Here is a 22,069-nt window from a genome sequence, read left to right as displayed (position 1 = left end):
ATTGGTATTGCATTATATGTGTAAATTGCTTTGGGCAGTATTGACATTTTCACAATGTTAAGTCTTCCTATCCAGGAGCTTGATACATTCTTCCATCTTTGTAAGTCTCTTTTGGTTTCTTGCAGTAGTGTTTTGTAGTTTTCTTTGTGTTATCCAGTGTTTTAATGCTTTGAAAACCTTATCTAATAATTCCAACATTTGGAACATCTCAGGGTCAGCTACATCTGTTTTGATTATAGGTCATTTGTCCTGTTTCTCAGTAGATCTAGTAATTTCATCCTGGACATGTAAATGCTAGTTTGTCGACTTTGTGCATTCTGTTATTTGGAAAAGTTGATTTTGTTTATTAAGCATGTAGTTAACCTGACTGTGCTCAAATTCTGAACTCTTTCTCCTTTGTGGTAAGCAGCAACTGAAATCTGTTATTTTGCTGAGCTGCTTGAAGAGTTCCCTCACATGCATAGTTTAAGAGTCAGCCAAAGATTTGGGCAGAATCTATATGCAAAATGCAAGGTTTCCCCCATGTTAACTCTTTCTCTTCCAGGATTCTTTTCTTCAATTTTTAGCTCTTGTGGTTGAGAATAAGGAGCTCTGGTAGCATAGTGGTTACGAATCAGTCAGCAGTTTGAAACTACCAGCTGTTCCTCAGGAGAAAGATGAGGTTTCTGCTCCCATAAATATTGATAAGCCTCGGAAACCCTGTACAGGGTTGCTGTGAGTTGGAACCGACTCCACGGCACATAACAACAGCAAAACAATGGTTGAGAATAATGAAATGATGAGCACTGGACTGAGAACTACCAGGTCAGTGGTTTGGACCCCCTGCCACTCTGTAGGAGAAAGATGAGGTGTTCTGCTCCTGCAAATTGATTTTAAGCCTCGGAAAACACTATACAGGGTTGCTATGACTCAAAATTGACTCCATGGCACTTAACAACAACAACATGGTTGCCTTGAACCTTGTCCTTTGTTCTTCAAGCCAGTTAACACTTCAGGTTTTGACTGAATTCTGCCCTCTATTATAAGATTTTTAAAAATAAAATTGAAAAAATCTTGTTTTCCTGGCTTAAACTAAAATTCCAATGACTGCTCCTTTCGTAGCGTAGTGGTTATGAATCGGGTTGTGAACTGCAAGGTCAGCAGCTCGAAACTACCAGCTGCTCTGCGGGAGAAAGATGAGGCGTTCTGCTCCTGTAAAGATTAACAGCCTCGGAAACCCTGTGCAGGGTCACTATGAGTTGGAACCGACTCCATGGCACATAACAACAACAACAACAATTAAGAGATAAGAAAATTTTCACTGGAAAAATGGTTTGAAGAGAAAGAGATGATATGAGAGAAAAACAGAACGATGATGTCTTATCACCTCAGCAGTAAATACCTTCAGTACAAAGGAGGTCTTTGGACTATCTATTACAGAAAAGATTCACTCAGTATTACAAATGAAGTCATCTTACTAATTTGTGCTGATTTGGTGTGTCCATTGCCGTTTCATTTTCATTAAGATACATGTTGAAGTATATAATATGATTCTTAACTCTTATAGTATGACTTCTTGTTGGGAGGGGAGGGGGCAAAAGTGGGGCCTATTCCAGAGCTTCAAGTCCCCAACCCTATTTTATATTTCTTCCGTACTGGCCTTTCATGTAAGATTTTGTTTAAAAGGAATTCTGTGACCTAAGAGGTAGGAAAACTATTGATATAGCCAGCCCAGCCCCCCTTTTTAAGGATGAAAGAATTGCAGTTTGTTAAAGTGAAAAGAGTTTGCTTAGTTTGTCAGTACTGGCAACTAAATCTTCTTAACTGCTAACCCAGTTACATTTCAGGTATATCAGTAGTGCATTGTCATTTTTGTTCTGTTAATATTCATTCTCCTGGTGTGGCACTGTAGGATAATCACTGGACTACTAACCGTAAGGTCGGCAATTCAAATCCACTAACTGCTCCTCAGTTACCTTGTACAGAGTTGCTATGAGTTGGAACCAATTTGACAGAACTTAGCAACAACAAGCTGTTCTGCATTTATAATGACAGCCCAGGGAATGTTAGTTTCTTCTGTGCATATAGTAAAGATGAAGTTATGGGAATCTGATGAGACATTGGGATTAATTGGAAGCCAAGGCTGGTTGCCAGATGCCAGAGAACTGAACAGAGAGCAAATGAAGGGTTCCCATAGCTGAGTTATTTTAGCTAAGTGACTAAGGAATAAAATTTAGCAGAAAGTGTTTATTGCCGGTGACCTAGGTCTTCTCAAAATATCCAGTTAGCCACCAACAACTTCCTTTTTATGATCACCGGTTCTTACCCTTTACAAAGAGGAAAGAACACAAATCCTGTACTAGTAGCCAACAGAAGTCATGATTATGGGAAAATGTTTTTCCTTTGTTTTTCCCTTCTGACGTATACTCTTCAGATGTTACCCTATTACACAGGCTAGACACAGATTAAAAATAGTTGGTTTATACAAAATCTTACCGCATCTTGCAACATTTCATTTTACATTTGTATAAATAGTTGATAAGTTTTCTTACATGTTATCTTCATATCATACTAAAAATTCTATCTTCTTAACAAAATGTATTTTTATGAACTAAATCTTGCTAATCAAGAAGGCCTAAAAATTTGACCTCAAATAAAAGAATTGAGAGGCTGTAGGATAGCAGTCAGTTCAAATTTAATGAATGAGGTTGTTGAAAGAGACAAATGATACAATATAACATATACAAAAGTGCCTGCTACACAATGGGTATTCATGTGTTTTTAAACTGTATTTATTCTGTTGTTGTTGTTCTTGAGAGTATACACAGCAAAACATAGCAACTCATAAATTTCTACCTGTCCAGTCCAGTGACATTGATTGTAGTTTCAGAGTTATGCATCCATTCTTACCCTCCTTTTCTGAGTTGTTCCTCTCCTATTGACATAATCAGTGAGTACTGAATTGTGTGACTGTTGGTTTTTCCTTTTGTTTATCTGGACATAAGGGTAATAGTGCCTGCTTCATTGAGTTGTTAGAGGAACTTAAATGAGAACAAACATCTAAAGTGCTTTGTATGTAAGTACTCACTAACTTAAATGTTACTGTTATTTTTCTTCTTTGAGCTTCATGCTGTGACCTTCACCTTGAAATGGCACCCACAAAAGTAGTTTTCTTTACTTTTTATTATCCCATTTAGGAATGTTGTCAAAAGTTGAGGGAAGCAGGGAATAAGAAAAGGGCGTAGAACTGTTATTTTGCTGTGTGCTCGTAGTGTTTATATGCAGTTTTTGTAGTTGTAGTATAGCATTTATACTTTATTTATACACAGTAAAAGAACACACACACTTATTTATTTAATAGTATATATGTAGTTTTCTAAAGGAGCTCTGGTAGCGTAGTGGTTACGAATCTGGCTGCGAACCTTAAGGTCAGCAGTTCGAAACTACCAGCCGCTCTGCGGGAGAAAGATGAGGCTTTCTACTCCCGTAAAGATTTACACCCTTGGAAACCCTGTACAGGGTCGCTATGGGTCGGAACCGACTCGACGGCACTTCACAACAACAACAACATGTAGTTTTCTGGATTCTTGGTGTGGCACGCTATAGGATAAGGACTGCTAACTGCAAGGTCAGCCACTCCTCAGATACTTGACATCACTTAACAACATGTATTTTTCTGTGGTATGCTCACATAATCTTCAGAATTGTCATGTATTTTATAGGCCTAGTATAAGATTTTTTAGCTCCAAGATAAAACCTTTAGAAATTTTTACAGATAAAGATCTTGCAGAGGGTGATTTAACAGAGGAAAAGTATTTAGAGTTGAGTCCTCTCTTATAACCTCTGCCTCATCTTTCTCATCCCTAAAGTAGGGATATTTGGGGACTATCATCCTTGGAGTCCTGGTGTGGCACTATAGGATAAACACTGGACTGCTGACTGCAAGGTTGGCAGTTCAAACCCACCAGCTCCTCAGAAACCCTATACAGGATTGCTATGAGTCAAAACTATGGCACTTAACAACAACAACATCTTGTCCTTGGAACTATTTGGAAACTTCAAGTGCATTGAAACATGTTGTGGTTGTTAAGTGCAAGAATCACAAGGAAAATAGTATAGAGCTTCCTGGATTTCCACGAACTCTGGCAATGTCTGCCAACGTGTCTCAGCAGCTGCTGTTTGAATTATTCTCATGTGGAGCAGTAACGTGAACTCACTAGTTGTTTATGTGTTTTGAATTAGTGAAACCGTCAGCGGTGTACCTTTTAGTGCCTCAGTTCTGTAAAATGTTTTCTGTTGGTCATTTTCCTTTCAGTCATTTTCTTTAAATCATAACAAACCTGTGATTATAGGGTTATCAGAGGGTTTTTTTTGGTACTGGTCCTTTATCTCTAAAAGGATAAGGACTAATTTAATTGACCTTCTCTTCCCCCCTCCCCCTCCCATCTTTTGGGTCTCTGTAGAATAACAGAGGAAGGTTCCTTTTTATATTTTGTCTAGACCATAGTATTGTATTTGTTAACTGGAAAAATGTTTTTTATCAGCAGTTAATTCTGTAATGTCTTACTTAAATTTTATCTTTAAAGTGGTGGTAGTGTGCTGTGGAGTCTGACTGTAAATCTTTACAGAAGCAGAAAGCCTCATCTTTCTCCTTCAGAACAGCTGGTAATTTTGAACTGTTGACTCTGAGGTTAGCAGCCTGATTTGTAACCACTGCGCTACCAGAGCTCCTTTAAGTAGCTTTTCAAAATCCTTTGCTTAGTACTAGATACACCGTAGGTGCTTAGTAAATACTTATTGATTAAATAAAATGAGTCTGTAAACTAATAACATTGGATCATTTGGTCTTCTTACTGTTTTGTTAAGTGGATTTTTTAAAGGTGAACATGAAGGAGCTATTTTTATTATAAGTAATACATGCTTATATCTTTCTCCCTCTCTACTAAGGAGAGGAATCCTTATCTAATGTTTGATTCTTCTTAACCTGTTTTCAGATTTCAAAGTAAAACATAAGCTACGGTTATTGTTGTTAAAGTGCCTTTGAATCAGTTCCAACTCATGGCAACCCTGTAAAGAGTCTCCGAGAAGCAGCTGGTGAATTTGAACCACTGAACTTGCAGTTCAAACTGTCTAGTCTAGTGCACTGTCCAGCAGAACTCCATAAGCTATGGTATAGCGCAATAAATATACATGTATCATATTTTATGGTAAATATTAATAATTCTTAAGATTGTGCCTTTCATATTTAGACATTACATTGTGTTAACTCAGAAGGATATATATCCATATCTGTGGCGGTCATCATAATTAAGATGAGGATGAGAGTAGGATGCATACTTCCAGCGAAATTGGGCATGGGTAGTCTGCCAGTACTGTATGTGACTATTGAATGAGTGAATGCTTACATACTAACCTTATTCATAAAATAAGGATTCTGAAGATCAGAACTTTCATAGAGAGTACTCTAAGAGACGACTAGATTAAGAACCAAAACATGAGTTTCAATCCTAATGCTATTCTTAATTTAGCTCTGTAATTTTGGATGAAGCCACCTTTCTTTTCCAGAGTTGAGTTTCCTCATAGATAAAATAAGAATTGAGCAGGAAGAAGTAGATGATCTCTCAAATTCTGTATAAACTCACCCACTGATCTCTATGTAAGCTCTTCGTAGCCATAAAACCTTCTTCCTCTCCTCTTTAAGCATCCCTGTTGATCCCCACATCATGTAGTCATCTCTACTTGTTTTCTCCCACTAGTGGAAGCATTGCCTTTAAAAAGCCAGCTGTATTTTTCCTTAACCTTTTAATGCTGGTTTTGCTTGATATAACTATATACGTTTTATTAAATAAATATTAACTGATGAAATCTGAGTGTAAAAAAAACTTGTTTTTATGAGACCTAAATAAGTCTGAAAGGAAATACTTTTGAATTAGATATGAATGGCACAATTGAAAAAGATGGATTAATAAAAATCAAGGATTCTAGATTTTAATTGTTCTGCAAGACTCTTAAGACCTCTCAGCACTTCCTCAACACTTAAAGCAATTGAAACAAAATTGTAGACAGTACAATACCAACTAACTTCCTCTAGAAGACCCATACTCAAAAATAAAAAAAAATGACCCTGCTACAAGAAATACTAATGAAAGTGTTTTATGTTTCCTCTTAAAGATTTAAAAACTACCTTTTACTATGGTTTCTACACTTTTAAAGAAATCAGCTCCACTGGTTATTAGACCAAAATTCTCACCAGATAAGAAAACTTTTACTGATTTATAATGTTTATAACATTATGTTTATTGTTAAGTGCCATTGAGTCAGTTTTGACTCATAGCGACCCTGTATAGGGTATCCGAGGAGCGCCTGGTGCATTTGGACTGATTGCTGACCTTGAAGTTCAAACAGACATAGCTGTCCAGTGCATTATCCTGCAGCGCTACACCAGGACTCCTCATAACATTATTGTTATTAAGTGCAGTTGAGTCCGTTCCAACTGGTGAACTTGAATTGCCAGCCTTGCAGTTCGAATGGCTTTGCAATCTGGCGCATTAATTCGCAACGTCACACCAAGACTCCAAGAAGAAGTCTTCAGGCTTCCCTGGCTGTAAATTGAACCCGGAACACAGCGGTGAGAGCACCGAATCCTAACTACTAGACCACCAGGGATTATAGGCCTTAAAAAAATTAACAATAGTAATGTCCTTTTTCAGGTCATAATGGTACTTTTAATTTGTGTGTATTCTTTTTGTATGAAATCTATTTAAAATATTTTTCTACTTCTCATGTAAAGACCCAATTCTTATCTTTTCTCCACAGAACATCCAGAAGATTCTTGGCCTTGCCCCTTCCAGAGCTGCCACCAAACAGGCGGGTGGCTTTCTTGGTCCTCCACCTCCTTCTGGGAAGTTCTCTTGAAATCAAGGAGAACCCTTTAATTCCTATCCAAATCAGACTGGCAACTATTTGTAACAAGAGCCACAGGCAGCCTCGGCACTCAGGCCACTTTCCAGTTTTGTGTGGTCTCTAGCTTTTTGGATCATAATAGAATTAGAATGGCACCCAAGAAACATGTGCTTTTGGGCACAATTTTTTTTTTCCCCTTAATTTTTGTACATATGTTGACTGGGTAGCTTTAGATGACGTTTCTGTAGTGATAAGCATCTTTCTTAGCCTGCTTGCACAAATATTTTCTGTGGGACTGTTCCCAAAGACTGCTGTGTGTGTGCTATCTACCAGGGAAGTTGGCTCTCTCTGCGCATCTAGAGAGCTGGGCAAATTCTTTAGTTCATTTCATTAGTTCATTAGAACTATTTGTTGTATTGAACTTTTTTTCAAGCCAAATATGTGACCAGTGATCAATAAAGAGGCCAGATTTTTGACTGCTTCATCTACAAAGAGAGATTGGTATGTTTTTCGTGTGTGCTTTTTTTTTTTTTTTACCGTGTATTTAGTAATCTGACAAAAAGAGAAGACATTGGACAGAAAGGTCTAAAATTAAAAGTAAAAAAGTGTACATAGTTTTCTACCATACTTGCATTACTTGGTCAAAATACGAAATTATCCTGATACAGGAATTTGGAAGCAAAAGTACAAATGCAAATAATAACTCATGGGGAGAGAATGACAGTGAGGTTCCTCAGCAGTTCCTTTCATGCCGTAATACAGACTGTTAGTCTTGTGAGCACGTACTGAGGCTAGGTGATATTTATATGTACCCTCTCTTACCAAGTGTCTTTTGAGTTAAGTCCTGCTGCTTTGCAAGGAGCAAGGACACTTCTGTCCTGATTCTCTCCCATAACCCATGCAGTCCAGATTCCTGTATGGAGCAGTAACTCTAGCAATATGCATAAATTCCTACCAAATCTCCTTAGATGCAGTTTTCTATACAAATAAACAACTGTTAATACTGGCAGCAAACTTTTTATCAGCAATAGGAAATCCCAGAAAATGATGCAGTATTTCTTCAAAGTGCTGATACAAAGTAATCATCAACCTGGAATGTCATACCTAGTTAAACCATGAGATGGGGACAAAATGAAAACATTTTCAGATATATAAATTTTGAGATAATTGAATTATTAAAGGATAAATCTCCGAGGGAGGTATAGGATATAAGAAACAATGGTTAACACAGTAACTGAGAAAATATTTGGATAAATTTAAGTGTTTTATGGTTATCTTGGAGTCCTGGTGTGGCACTGTGTATTAATGCACTGGGCTGCAAGGTCAGTTTGAACCACTAGGTTGGTGGTTCAAGTTCACCAGCCACTCCTCAGAAACCCTGTGAAGGGTCGCTATGTGTTGGAACCTACTCAACGGCACTTAACAACAACAGCATATGGGTATTTTACCAGCAAGTCTAGGGTCATTTATTTTTCTTCCTCTCTAGGTCCACCCAACATAATGTCATCAAGGTAATGGACCAGTGTGATTCCCTGTGGCAAGGATGTCTGTGGACTAAATTTTGACATAGTGTTAAAGAGTTGATGTACCTCTGAGTTAGGACAGTAAAGATGTTTTGTTCACCTTGCCAGCTGCAGGCAAACTGCTTCTGATGATCCTTAGAAACTGGAAGTGAGAAGAAGATCAATAGCTGCATTCTAGGTACCAGGAGATACATTAATTTGCTCAAGCAACGAAACATCTGTAACAGCAGCTACAACTGGAGTCACCAACTGGTCAAGTTTACAATGATTCATTGTCTTCTCCAAGATCCATCTGTTTTTTTTGCACAGTTCAGATAGGCGAATTAAATGGGGATGTGATAGGAATCAGTCCCCCTGCATCCTTCAAGTCCTTGATAGTACCACTAATCTTTGCAATCCCTCCAGGAATGTGTGTATTCCTTTTGCTTTGTTATTTTCCTAGGTACAGGTAGTTCTAATGTTCTCCACTTGGCTTTTCCAACCATAATAGCCCTTATTCCACATTTCAGGGATCCAATGTGGGGTTTCTGCCAGTGGCTGAGTATATGTATTCTGGAACTGAGGAAATTACTGTAGAATGAGTTAGGGGACCCACTGAACTAACAGTGAGGGGAACCTTAGCTAAGATTCCGTTAATAACTTGACCTCCACGTGCTCCCACTCTGACTGGAAGATCACAGTGATTTTTGGGGTCTCCAGGAATTAATGTAAATTCAGAGCCACTGTCCAGTAATCCCCCAAAAGTCTGATTATTTCCTTCCCTCCAGCGAACAGTCATTTCTTGTAAAAGGTCATAGAAAGAGAAAAACTAACAGCAGGCAGTGAAGTGGCGTCCTTCCTCAGTGGGACCCTTTTGAAGTGTAGCGAAGTTCTTTCTGGATCAGTATTTGTACTTCACCTTTTGGAGCTCACTGGTACTGAAGTCTGTTCATAGGTGTAGAAGTAATAATTGGTGAAGGTGTTTCTTGAAAATATTCAGCAATGTCTTATAAGACAACTTAGGAGAAGTCTAAGCCAATATCTCAGGCATCTCAGCAGGCACAGTTGGGTTAATCTCATCATTTATAGGCAAAAGGGATAATGGCTTTACAGATAATGGATCAGCAGGTTAAAGATGGAGTAATCTCAGATGGGAAGGTGGTCCTGCAGACAAGAGTAATTCAATGGAATTTATAGGCACTATGTCCCCAGCTTCCTGATTATGTGCCCATATGTCCCCATCCCAAGTTTCAGAATCCCATTTCTTCCCAATCAGTGCCTTCACTTTGGTGTCAGACACCATTCCAGGTTGGGAATTCAGCTGGTGGTGTAATCCAGCTGATCTTAAAATAAGACACATGCATTGGTTTTTGGCTGTATCAGCTCTGCTACAACAAGAAACAGGTTTTCTTTCATGGCCCAAGTGAAGACTTTGAGGTCTTTTATGTGACGCTTGCCACCACTCATCTGTCAGTTAGTCACACTGTGATGGCTTGTGTGTTGCTGTGATACTGGAAGCTATGCCATCAGTATTTTAAATACCAGCGCAGCCACCCATGGAGGACAGGATTCATAAAAGCTTCCAAACTAAGACAGACTGGGAAGGAGGAGAAGCAGACTCCTTCTGAATGTTTAGTCACTGAAAACCTTAAGAATAGCAGTAGGACATTGTCAGATACAGTAATAGAAAATGAAAACATGAAGAGGATCAGAATATTGTCAGATAGGATTCCAGAAGGTAAGTCCCTCTGGATGGAAGGCACTCATAATGTGACTGGGGAAGAGCTGCCTCCTCAAAGTAAAGTTGACTGTGATGATGCGAATGGAGTAAAGCTTTCAGGACCTTCATTTGTTGATGGGACAAAATCAAAATGAGAAGCAGCTGTAAACATCCATTAATCATCAGAACATGGACTATATGATGTATGAATCTAGGAAAATTGGAAGTTGTCAAAAGTGAAGCAGAATACATATACATGAGTATTCTAGGCATTAGTGAGCTGAAGTGGACTAGTATTTGTCATTTTTTATCTGACGGTCTTTTCTTCTAACTGAGCTCTGATCATCCAGCCATTGAAGCCAGGTCAAGTGGGTATTATCTGTAAGTGTGGGTGTTCTTATGCATATACCTTCTCTTCTTATCAGCTGGATGCTTTACTCTCCACTCTAGTCCTCTGTGGCTATGTCACTGACTCTGGGCCCAGGAGTCCCCAGGTCTTGCCACACTGCTGGTCAACCAGGTCTCCACCCAGGTTCACAGGAGTGTATTGAATGTGGTTGGACTTCATTGCTGTTTTCCCCTTACTTCCCTTTATCAGTGACGAACGTGGTCGCCATTCAGAGCACGTTTCTACTCTCTATTTCCCTTGAGTCTTAGTCTTGGAAGGTAGTTTGCCCTGAGGGGATCCAACTGCTTGCCTTGATGTCTGCTGGGTGAGCAACTTGCTTGTTCTTATAGTAGTCAATCGGACTACTGTTATTGTTTTGTATTTTTCCTGTCAGTCTTTCTTTCAAGAAGTATCTTCTGTTCTTCTAGCCACTCCAGGCTGGTCTGCTTGTCCTCTCAAGTGGAAATTTCCCACCTCAAAAGATTCTTAATAGGGTTCAGGATTCCACCTATGGTTTCATGTAATCCAGAGGCTCCTCAGGAAGCTTCCTTCACTGGGCATGTTGTAGCCCCATTTTAGGTATTCCAATCAGTTATGGGCAGAAGACGGACTTACAAGCTTTCTATGGTGATATTTCTGGCTATTCTTTTCTCTCCCCCTCAAGTGTCTGTTTTATAGTGGTATGCAAGGGAAACCAAGATTCAAAAGACAGCCAAACATCTTAACATTATTTACCCCATTTTGCCCATTCCAACCATGTCTCAATCCCTATATCCCAGATCCCTGTTGTTCCAAGGTTGTGCATGCATCATTTTTTTTACCTCAGTCCCACTTAGTCCTATTTTACTTTGCTCACCTTCAAATCCAAGATCCCAGACCAGAACCAGGATTCATGAAGTAGTTGCAGAGTCCTGGCCAGCGACCTCTGGCTCCCGACTCTGGCTGAGAAGTGATATGTGAGGTCCATGGGAGATTTCGAGGACAACCGAGGCCTGAGTATTGAATGAAAGACCCAGTGCAAAGGCATCACCATGAACATCAGCATACCTTATCAGCAGGATCCTTACAATCCCTGGGGTGGGGCCATTGTCATCCAGTGCTACAAAGGTGGGGACACATGCAAAGTAGAAGTTGTTCAAGTCCACAACAACCATTTCCACATCAGATGCTTCACTTGTCAGGAGTCCTACACTCATCCAAAAAAAGCCTTAATATAGTGGGTTACAAGTTGGACTTCTAACCACAAGGTCAGCAGTTCAAATCCACCATGTGCTCTGCTAGTGGGTTACAAGTTGGACTTCTAACCACAAGGTCAGCAGTTCAAATCCACCATGTGCTCTGCCAGAGAAATATGAGACTCTCTTCTGTGAAGATTTACAGCCCGGGAAACCCTACATAGGGTTGCTATAAATTGGAATTGACTGCACAGCACACAACAGACTTGCCCAAGCTAGGAATTCCTAAAGAGTAGGAGCAGAAACAATATAGAGGGGCTCAGTTTGAAGAACCTCGAGTGGCCACTGACCCAGACAGAGCAATGCTCCCTTCTACCATGTCCCTGACAATTGCTCCTCCAGCCTCCGCTACCTGAGGTCTTCTAGACTTCCCTCCTCCACAGAGCAGTTGTGGATGCTGGGTTGCCCAGTGGGTTTAGAAAACATCTCATCTTCTAATTCACACCTGTTGGTACTAGATTTGTCCAGTAAAAGTTTGAAGAACACTTTGTGTATATGTCTTCTATAACTGCCCTTGAGATATTTGTAGCCAGATCATCCTCAAACTATATGGCAGTTCCTTAACTGGGCCTCAACTTGAAATGATTTCTGCATGAGTCATCCTCCTGGAATCTTCCTCTTCAACACACTCTACTTTGTCATTATCTTCCTAAAACACAATGCCCAGAGCAGATCACAGTTCTCAAGGCTGACAAATATAGCAGACATTTCTGTGAATGTAACTACTATTGAATTGACTTTCTAAAGACTCACTTCACAGTATTGACTGATAATTGAATTTAAGGTCAATTCAAATCCCCGGATCTTTTCACACCAGTAACTGCTTTTTACCTCTGCCCCTTGTAGCTGAGATTGACACCCCCTGCCACTGAGAACATTCTAGAATTCTTTTGTCATTGTCTAACTGGACTCTGTACTGAATAAAATAAATTATATACTCATCTTCCCTGGAGGTGGGGGAAGATACATTGATAATTATTGGTGATTGGAATGCAAAGGCTGGGTGAAAAGGGGAAAGATCAATAGTTAGAAAATATTGCCTTGGTCATAGAAATGATGCTGGAGATGGCATGATAGAATTTTGCAAGACTAATGAATTATTCATTTTGTCTCATGCTAATGAGTCTCCAATCCTGAGGCCATGTTTTTCTTCATATAATTCATCTTCTCGGGTTATTTGCTTAGCATACAGATTGAAAAACTGGTGAAAGTATACAACCATGACATGTATCTTTCCTCATTGTAAACCATTCAGTTTCCCCTTGTTTTGTTTGAGCAACTGTCTCTTGGTTTATGTATAGGTTCCTCATTCCTAATTCTTCACAATATTATCCATGATTTGTTATGATCCACATATAGAAAAGATGAGGCTTCCTGCTCCCAAGAAGATTTACAGCCTCAGAAACCATTTACAGGGTCACTGAGTTGATACCGCCTCAATACTTAACACTTGGCATCTAACAATTATTGTTTTTGTTAAGTACCATTGAGTCAGTTTTGACCCATATTGACCTTGTGTAGGACTTCTGAGGAGTGGCTGGAGGGTTTCCAAGGAGCAGCTGTTGGGTTTGAACTACTGATCTTGTGGATCACATCCAGTGCTGATCCTACAGTGCTACACCAGGAGTCTATAAATACTATTTTGTTGTTGTTAAGTGCCGTAGAGTTAGTTCTGACTCGTAGTGACCCTGTATGGGGTTTCTGAGGAGCGGCACCAGACCAGGACTCCATGATGGTGGTGGTATGTGCTACTGAGTTGATCCTGACTCATAGTAATTCTGTATAGGATTTCCAAAGTTGTCAATCTTTATGAGAGCAGAAAGCCTCCTCTTTCTCTGTGGAATGGATGGTGAATGTAAATTGCTGCCCTTCTGGTTAGCAGCCCAAATCATAACCACTATGCTACTAGGACTCCTTGGACTCTATGTTGTTGTTGTTAAGTGCTGTTGAGTTGGCTCTGACTCATAGTAACCCTGTATAGGGTTTGAGCCATCAATCTTATGGTTAGTAGTCCAGTCTTATAGTGTCATACCAGGACTCCTTGGACTCCATAGAAACTGGTTACTAAGTCTTGTTGTTAGTGCATTTGAGTCAGTTCCAACTCATAGTGACCCTGTATAGGGTTTCCAAGGAGCAACTGTAGGTCTGAATTGTCAACCCTGTGGTTTAAAGTTCACTGCTGATCCTACAGCGCCATACCAGGAGTTTTTTTTATTAAGTCTTTTTATATATTTAAAAATGTTTTATTGTGAATTATGTGATAGTTTACATGGGAAAACATTAGTTTTACATTCATCCTATCATATATCATTTTATTGCCATGGTTACAATCCCCTCCATGTATCATCAACCAACCAAAGGGTATACAAGCCTGCCCCCCGGTCGTCAGCACATAGTCCCTCTCCCTCTCTAAGTCTAAAGTCCCCAGCCACTCCATCTCTCCACGTCATTGTCTCTGCCTCCATCTCTGGCATCACTGCTTCTCTGGGTAGCATCCCGTTCTACTCTCTTTTCCCTTGATGGTCCCAGGGACCTCCGCTCCTAGACTGCAAAGTTAATCACTCGTCCTCCTTGCTATAAAACGTCTACCTTTACATTTCCAACCCTCACAGTCAATCCTGATAACAATTATTCACTATTGTATCACAAGAGACCTATCTGCATTTCCTTTTATCAGCCCAGCCTAGACAGATTGGATACTACTTGGGAGATTCTACCTTCCTCCACATCCTCTGGATCTAGATTCCCTCTTGAAAGCTTGTAAGCCCATCACTTCTTGCCTTTGTAGCCCCCACACTTTGGGTAGCCAATGTCCAAGTTGCCCATTCCTGTCTACCTTGCATATCGAGGGGGAGGTAATGATCCTTGCTGTAAAGATTTGTTCCCTCTTTTGAGCTACTGCATCCATAGATGTAGGTCAAGTTCATCCAGTTTTATTAGATTACTTTTTTTTTTCCTCTTTCACTCTCCACTCTAGTTCTCTGTGGCTATGTCACTGACTCTGGGCCCAAGAATCTCTAGGTCTTGCCACACTGCTGGCCAACCAGGTTTCCACCTGGGTTCACAGGAGTCTATTGAACATTGTAGGGCTTAGCTCACAGCTTCCCTTATCGGTGACAAACGTGGTCACCAATCAAAGCGTGTATTCCCATTGAGTCTTAGTCTTGGAAGGGGGTTTGCTCTGAGGGGACCCGACCGCTTGCCTTTTGTCTCCTGGGCGAGTAACTTGCTTGTTCTTGTAGTGATCAGTCAGACTGCTGTTATTGTTTTGTATTTTTTCCTGTCAGTCTTTCTTTCAAGAAGTATCTTCTGTTCTTCTAGCTGCTCCAGGCTGGTCTGCCCATCCTTTCAAGTGAAAATTTCCCACCTCTGAAGATTCTGGATGCTGTTCAGGATTCCACCTGTGGTCTTATATAATGCAGAGGCTCCATAGGAAGCCTCCTTCACTGGGCAAGTTGTAGCCCCATTTTAGGTATTCCAATCAGTTATAGGCAGAAGACAGACTTACAAGCTTTCTATGGAGATATTTCTGGCTATTCCTTTCTCTCCCCCTCTAGTGTCTTTTATAATGGTATGCAAAGGAAACCAAGATTCAAAAGACAGCCAAGCATCTTAACATTATTTACCCCAGTTTGCCCATTCCAACCATGTCTCAATCCATATATCCCAGAGCCCTGTTGTTCCAAGGTTGTGCATACATCATTATTTACCTCTGTCCCACTTAGCCCATGCAAACCTGCCTAATTATTCTCCCATCTGCTTTGTTCTTCCATTCCCCTCCCCCCTCTTGTATATTGCTCCCCTCCCCAGCACCCAGACTATCCTGTGTCTATTCCCTGCCCTGTGCTCCGCCTTCCCCTCCCTCCCCTCACCCCATTCACCACATGGCAGCAACCAGCAAATAATGCCTCCCCTTTAGTATGGGTTCTTTTTCTTAGTCTTTTACAGTAGTGGTCCTATGCAGTATTTCTCCTTTTGTGACTCTTATTAAGTCTTAAACAGTAGTAAATATAAGACAAAGACAAACATAGATGACTCCGGTGAGAGAAATCAGGCACCGTGATGAATTTCCCAAGTTCTATCTCCATGAGGTGACCTTTTATAGGACACAGGAATCTCCTCCCACAACCACAAATGGTGGCAGCAATGCATCACATATGCATGCTGGGCCTACAGAAAGCAGGGAGGAACCTGCTTAAAGGCTCTGAGGCTCTGGTAGCTCTTGCATCACAATCAGGTGATCATAAAGGGTGTGACTGGGGGAACTGACTTGGGGATAAGGCCCAAAACCCACTTTAAAATATATTCTACTTCTAACTCTGGCACTTCAAATGTCATAGGTGCATAGAGTACTCAAGAAATTGGCATCTGGACCCTTAAACCTAGACACAGGATGGAATTAAGCTTGGCTAGGCTGGAGTTCGTCACAGGCAAAAAGTCTTTAGATATTATGTTCTACTGCATCTTCTCTTGTGACTGGTACTTCCTGATAACTTTCCAAAGTATGTGGGATGAAGTCTCACCCTCCTGGCTTTTAAGGAGTGTTCAGGCTGCTGCATTTCTTCTAAGACAGATTTGTTCATTCTTCTGGCTGTCAATTCAGTATTCTTCACCAACACTGTGATTCAAAGGCATCAGTTCTCTGGTGTTGCTTATTCATTGTTCAGTTTGCACACACATAGGAGGTGCTTGAAAACATCATGGTTTGGGTCAGGCATACATTAGTCCTCAAAGTGACATCTTAGCTTTTTAACACTTTAAAGATGTCTTTTGCAGCAGATTTGCCCAATGCAGTATGTCTTTTGATTTCTTGACTGCTGCTTCCCTTGGACCTTGACTGTGGCTCCTTGACTACTTCAATCTTTTCTCCATTTACCATTATGTTTACTATTGGTTCAGTAGTAAAGATTTTTGTTTTCTTTATGTTGGGCTGTAATTCATATTGAAGGCACTTTGGTCTTCATTAGCAAGTGCTTCAAGTCTTTGCTTTCAACCACCAAGACTGTTTTGTCTGCATTTCTCAGTTTGTTAATGAGTGTTCCTCCAATCTAATATAAAGTCTTTTATTCTGGTCTCCTGGTTCCAATCCATTCTTCATCCTGACATGCCTATGATCTTTCTGAAATGTAAATCTGATTATGGTGCCCCTCTGAAGACCTCCCATGGTTCTTAGTAGCCTTTGAGTAAATTGAAACTACCGAGCACACAAAACTCATTCCAATCTGAATCTCTAATCTTCCTCAACCCTTTCCCACACTCCCTACATACATTCTAAACTCTTATCAAGAAGCTGTATTAAGCCAATTCTGCATATTTCCTGTTCTTTCTGGGCTGCACTAGCTTAATATTCTCTGCCTGAAATTTTCTTCCACTTCTCTGTGTGAATTTCTACTACCTTCTTGACCCAGCTTAAGCTTTATCTCAACTGAAAATCTTCTCTGACGTTTAGTGTCTGGGTTAGATTTCCCTTCCCTGTATTTGTTTGAGTTTTTCATTTATGCATAATTAAGAAGATAGGGACAAGTCTCTTAACTTTCTAAGCCTCAGTTTTGTTATACGGAAACTGGGATATGCCACCCAACTGAAACTCCCTTATCTAATCTACACTTAACAGAGTCCTCTCTGAAAAGCACGTTGACATGCCAACAGCACACTGAATGTTCTCAGCCCAGCTATGAACTTCAACTCCTACTAGTGGATTCTGTAGCATCACTTTATTTACTTAATCATTATTCTTAATTATATGCATTAATTGTATATTAAGTCAATATAATATAAATGTTGTTGAGTGCTGTTGAGTTGGTTCCGACCCATAGCAACCCTGTATAGGATTTTCAAGGAGCGGCTGGTGAGCTTGAACTGCTGACCTCGCAGTTCTAAATGACTTTGCAGTACAGCACAGTAACCCACAGCACCACACCAGGCCTCATGTCTATGAAAACTAAGCTAAATGATTTGAAATGGCTCAGTGAAAGAATGTTGCTAAAAATAATTGCTATTGACTAACCTGGGTGGATAACAGATTGAATAATTAATAAAAATTTAGATTCAGCATTCAGACCTTTTATCAGTGTTTTAGTTCATATGCTCTGAATTTCTCAAACTGAAAGAGCTGAGGAAAAAAGTCAAGCCTCGACTTGAAATATTGAAGGATTCCATGGGCAAAATATTGAATGAGGCAGAAAGGCATTAAAAAAAGATGGAAGGGCTTCAGCCTATATTGATTGGAATACCTAAAAGGGGTTCTAGAACTTGCCCAATGAAACAGGAACCTTTGTAGGTGAGATCCTGAGCCCCATACAGAGCCTTCTGAGGTGGGACATTCCCACTTGAAAGGACAAGCAGACCGTCCTGGAGCAGCAAAAGGAACAGAAGATACTTCTTGAAAACAAGATGGAAGGAATACACAAAGTGACTGTACCAAAAAGAAATGGTCGATGTCCAACCATTCCAAGACTAATATATGACCAAGAACTGATGCTACTGAAGAAAGAAGTCCTAACTGCATAAAAGTATTGAAAAAAAGACAAGGTTCTAGGAATTGATGGAATACAAATTGAAACCTTTGAACAAACTGAGAAGCACTGGAGACACTAACTCACCTATGCCAAGAAATTTGGAAGACAGAACTACCTAGCCAACTGATTGGAAGAGATTCATATTTTGCCCATTCTAAAGAGAGGTGACCACACAGAATGTGGAAATCATCTAGCAATATCACATGCAAGTAAAAATTTTAAACATCTGCAATAGTACATCAACACGGAACAGCCAGAAATTAAAAGTGGATTTAAAAGAGGATGTGTATCATTAATGACATCAGATGGATCTTGGCTGAAAGCAGAGAATGCCAGAAATATGTTTACTTGTGCTTTATTGACTATGTAAAAATTTTCAATTGTGTGGATCATGAGAAGCTATGATTGTGAAGAGTGGGTATTTTGGAACAATTTAATTGTGCTCGTGTGTACATAGACCAAGAAGCAGTCATGTGAACAGAACAATAAAATCAATAAACCTTGCTTGTTGAAAGCAAAGAGGTTTTTAAATACATACTGATGAAGATCAACGACTATATATAATCTCCAGTATGAATTGCACCTCAATGTAAAGAAAATAAAAATCCTCACAAAGGAACCAATAAATAACATCAAGAAAACATTGAACTTCTCAAAGGCTTCATTTTGCTCGAATCCACAACGTATGCTCATGGAAGCAGTAGCCAAGAAATCAGACAATGTACTGCATTAGGTGAATCTGCTGCACAAGATCTCTTTAATGTGTTCAAGAGCAAAGATATCAATTTGAGGGCAAAAGTGCACCTGACCCAAACCATGGTATTTTCAATAGTTCAATAGTTTCATGGTGTTTTCATAATTCTTGCATAGTTAAGGTTTTGTGCATGTGAAAGTTGGACAATGAATAAGGAAGACCTGAGAAGAATTGATGCATTATATTATTGAAGAATATTGAATGTACCTTAGACTGTCAGAACAAGCAAATCTGTGTTAGAAGTACAACCAGAATGATCGTTAGAAGCCAGGACAATGAGACTTCATCTCTCATACTTTGGACGTGTTATCAGGAGGGACCAGTCCCTAGAGAAGATCATCCTCTTTTTGGTTAAAGCAGAGGATCAGAGAAAAAGAGGAAGATCCACAAGGAGATGGATTGACACAGCAGCAGCACCAGTGGGCTAAAGTGTAACAATTGCTACGTTTGATGTATAGGATCTTGCAGTGTTTTGCTCTGTTGTGCATAGGATCCCTATGAGTCAGAACCAACTTGAAGGCATTTATCAATAACTAAAGAAAACAAAAGTGGAAATCAGGTGATACATTTTAGGGACAATTTATGCAAAATAAAAAATGTTAGTCAATAGATTCATGTTGTTGTTCTTAGGTGCCGACGAGTTGGTACCAACTCATAGCGACCGTATGCACAGCAGAGTGAAACACTGCCCGATCCTGGGCCAACCTCACTATTGTTGCCCAACCTCACTATCGCTTGAGCCCACCGATGCTGCCACTTGGCTAATCCATCTCACTGGTAGTCTTCCTCTTTTTCTCTGACCCTCCACCCTACCAAACATGATATCCTTCTCCAGTGACTGATCCCTCCTGACAATATGTCTGAAGTATGAGAGACAAAGTTTGGCCATCCTGGCCTCCAAGGAGCACTCTGGCTGCACTTCTTCCAACACAGATCTATTGGTTCTTTTGGCAGCCCATGGCACTTTCAATATTCTCCTCCACCATAACTCAAATTCATCAATTCTTCTACAGTCTTCCTTATTCACTGTCCAGCTTTCGCATGCATATGAGGTTATTGAAAATACCATGGCTTGGGTCAGGTGTACCTTAGTCCTCAAGCTGACATCTTTGCTCTTCAACACTTTAAAAAGGTCTTGTGCAGCAGATTTGCCTAATGCAATACATAGTTTGATTTCTTGACTGCTGCTTCCATGAGTGTTGATAGTTGATCTAAGAACAAAGTCCTTGACAACTTCAATCTTTTTTCTATTGATACTCAAGGAAAAAGGCTTAGCCCTACATTAAAAGTTAATGAGTATGTATTTGTATGTTTTCATTAAAACAGGAGTCCTACTCTGGCGTTGTAGAATAAGCATTGGACTGCTAACTGCAAGGTTGCCAGTTCAAACCCACCAGCAGCTCCAAGGAAATCCTACACAAATAGAGTCACTATGAATTGGAACTGACTCAACTGCACTTAGCAACAACAACAGATTAAAATAAAAATGTCTAAGTATGTAAGTTTGATGTTTCATTCTTCACCCTTTGCCTTTTTAGATAAATGTACAAATTATTTGTTCTAATCACATCAAAAGAGTTTCTTACCACATAATATTTTTTAAAGTGTTTTATTGTGAATTATGTGATAGCTTGCATGGGAGAACATTAGTTTTACATTCATTCTATCGTACATCGAATCATTGCCATGGTTACAATCCCCTCCATGCATCATCAACCGACCAAAGGGTGTACCCTGCAAGTCTGCCCCCTATACTAACCTCCCCCCTGCACCAGTCTTCAGTACACAGCCGCTCTCCCTCTCCTGATCTAAAGTCCCCAGCTGCTCCATTGCTCCACGTCATTGTCTCTGCCTCCATCTCTGGCATCACTGCTTCTCTGGGTAGGGTCCCGCTCTCGGCTCTTCTCCCTTGATGGTCCTAGGGACCTCCGCTCCTAGACTGAAAAGTTATTCCCTCCCTTCCTTACTATAAAATGTCTACCTTTACATTTCCAACCTTCACAATCAGTTCTGATAACAGTTATTCACTGTTGTATCACACGAGACCTGTCTGTATTTCATTTCATCAGCTCTGCATAGACAGATTGGATAATACTCACTGGAGATTCTGCCTTCCTCGAGGCCCCCTGGCTCTAGGTTCCTCTTGAAAGCTTGTAAGCCAGTCACTTCTTGCCTTTGTACCCCACCCCCCCATTTTGGGTAGCCAATGTCCAAGTTGCCCATCTCTGTCTACTCTGTATGTGGAGGGGGTGGGAATGATTCTTGTTGTAAGAATTTGTTCCCTACCACATAATATTTTTGATGGACTATATAATATAAAACAGTTGACATATCTGTCATATTAAAATCATTTGATTTTCAGACACAGCCATCCTCTAGGGTAGATAGGGTATCTTTTTATTATCAGCACTGTACAAATGATAAATCAGGCTCTGAGGTTTTAGGTGATTTAAGTAGCAGAACCAGAAAGAACACAGATCCTTAAGTCTTAGGGTCCATTCTCTTTCTACTATAGCACACACTAAGCCTGACTTCATTGGGGTTACAATGTAAAACTACTCCACTTGAACCCCATCTGGACCCTTACATAAAACAAGTCATAGTTCCTGTGATAGGGTTTTGTGTCAACTTGTCTGGGTCAGGATTCGCAGTGATTTGGCCATTGACATGTGGTTATCCTTGGGTGAAACATAATACAAATTTAGTTAACTCTGTGATGATTGCCTAATAACAGCCAAATCAATTGAAAGGATGTTTCCATTGAGGTGTGGCTTGCTCCCAATTGCGGAAACCATTGGACAATCTCTTTGATATCTCAAGCGAGTAAAGTTTTGCTAAAGGTAATACAGAAACCACTACAATCATACATTGACAGTGGCTTGCTCCCAATTGCGGAAATCATTGGATAATCTCTTTGATATCTCAAGCGAGTAAAGTTTTGCTAAAGGTAATACAGAAACCACTACAATCATACATTGACAGAGAATTTCCAGAGGTTCAAGCTGGATTCAGAAGAGGCTGTGGAACGAGAGATATCATTACTAATGTCCGATGGATCTTGGCTGAAACA

General features: G+C 40.1%; 1 protein-coding gene across 1 annotated transcript in view; it reads left to right on the top strand.

The window, feature by feature from the left end:
• The window catches only part of LOC102825716 (transmembrane and coiled-coil domains protein 1-like), a 37,449-nt gene extending 30,528 nt beyond the window's left edge, over window positions 1-6,921 (top strand). Inside the window, exon 7 of the mRNA XM_006875986.1 lies at window positions 6,796-6,921. Within this exon, the coding sequence (XP_006876048.1) occupies window positions 6,796-6,894 (99 nt within the window). The 3' untranslated portion in view covers window positions 6,895-6,921. The remainder of the gene's footprint in view (window positions 1-6,795) is intronic.
• The last annotated feature ends 15,148 nt before the right edge of the window (window positions 6,922-22,069 follow it).

This window comes from Chrysochloris asiatica, unplaced genomic scaffold (assembly GCF_000296735.1).
Source record: "Chrysochloris asiatica unplaced genomic scaffold, ChrAsi1.0 scaffold00349, whole genome shotgun sequence".
NCBI classification, from domain to species: Eukaryota; Metazoa; Chordata; class Mammalia; order Afrosoricida; family Chrysochloridae; genus Chrysochloris; species Chrysochloris asiatica.
The sequence above is the reverse complement of the archived record's forward strand: the minus strand, read 5'-3'. Positions and strand labels throughout refer to the sequence as shown.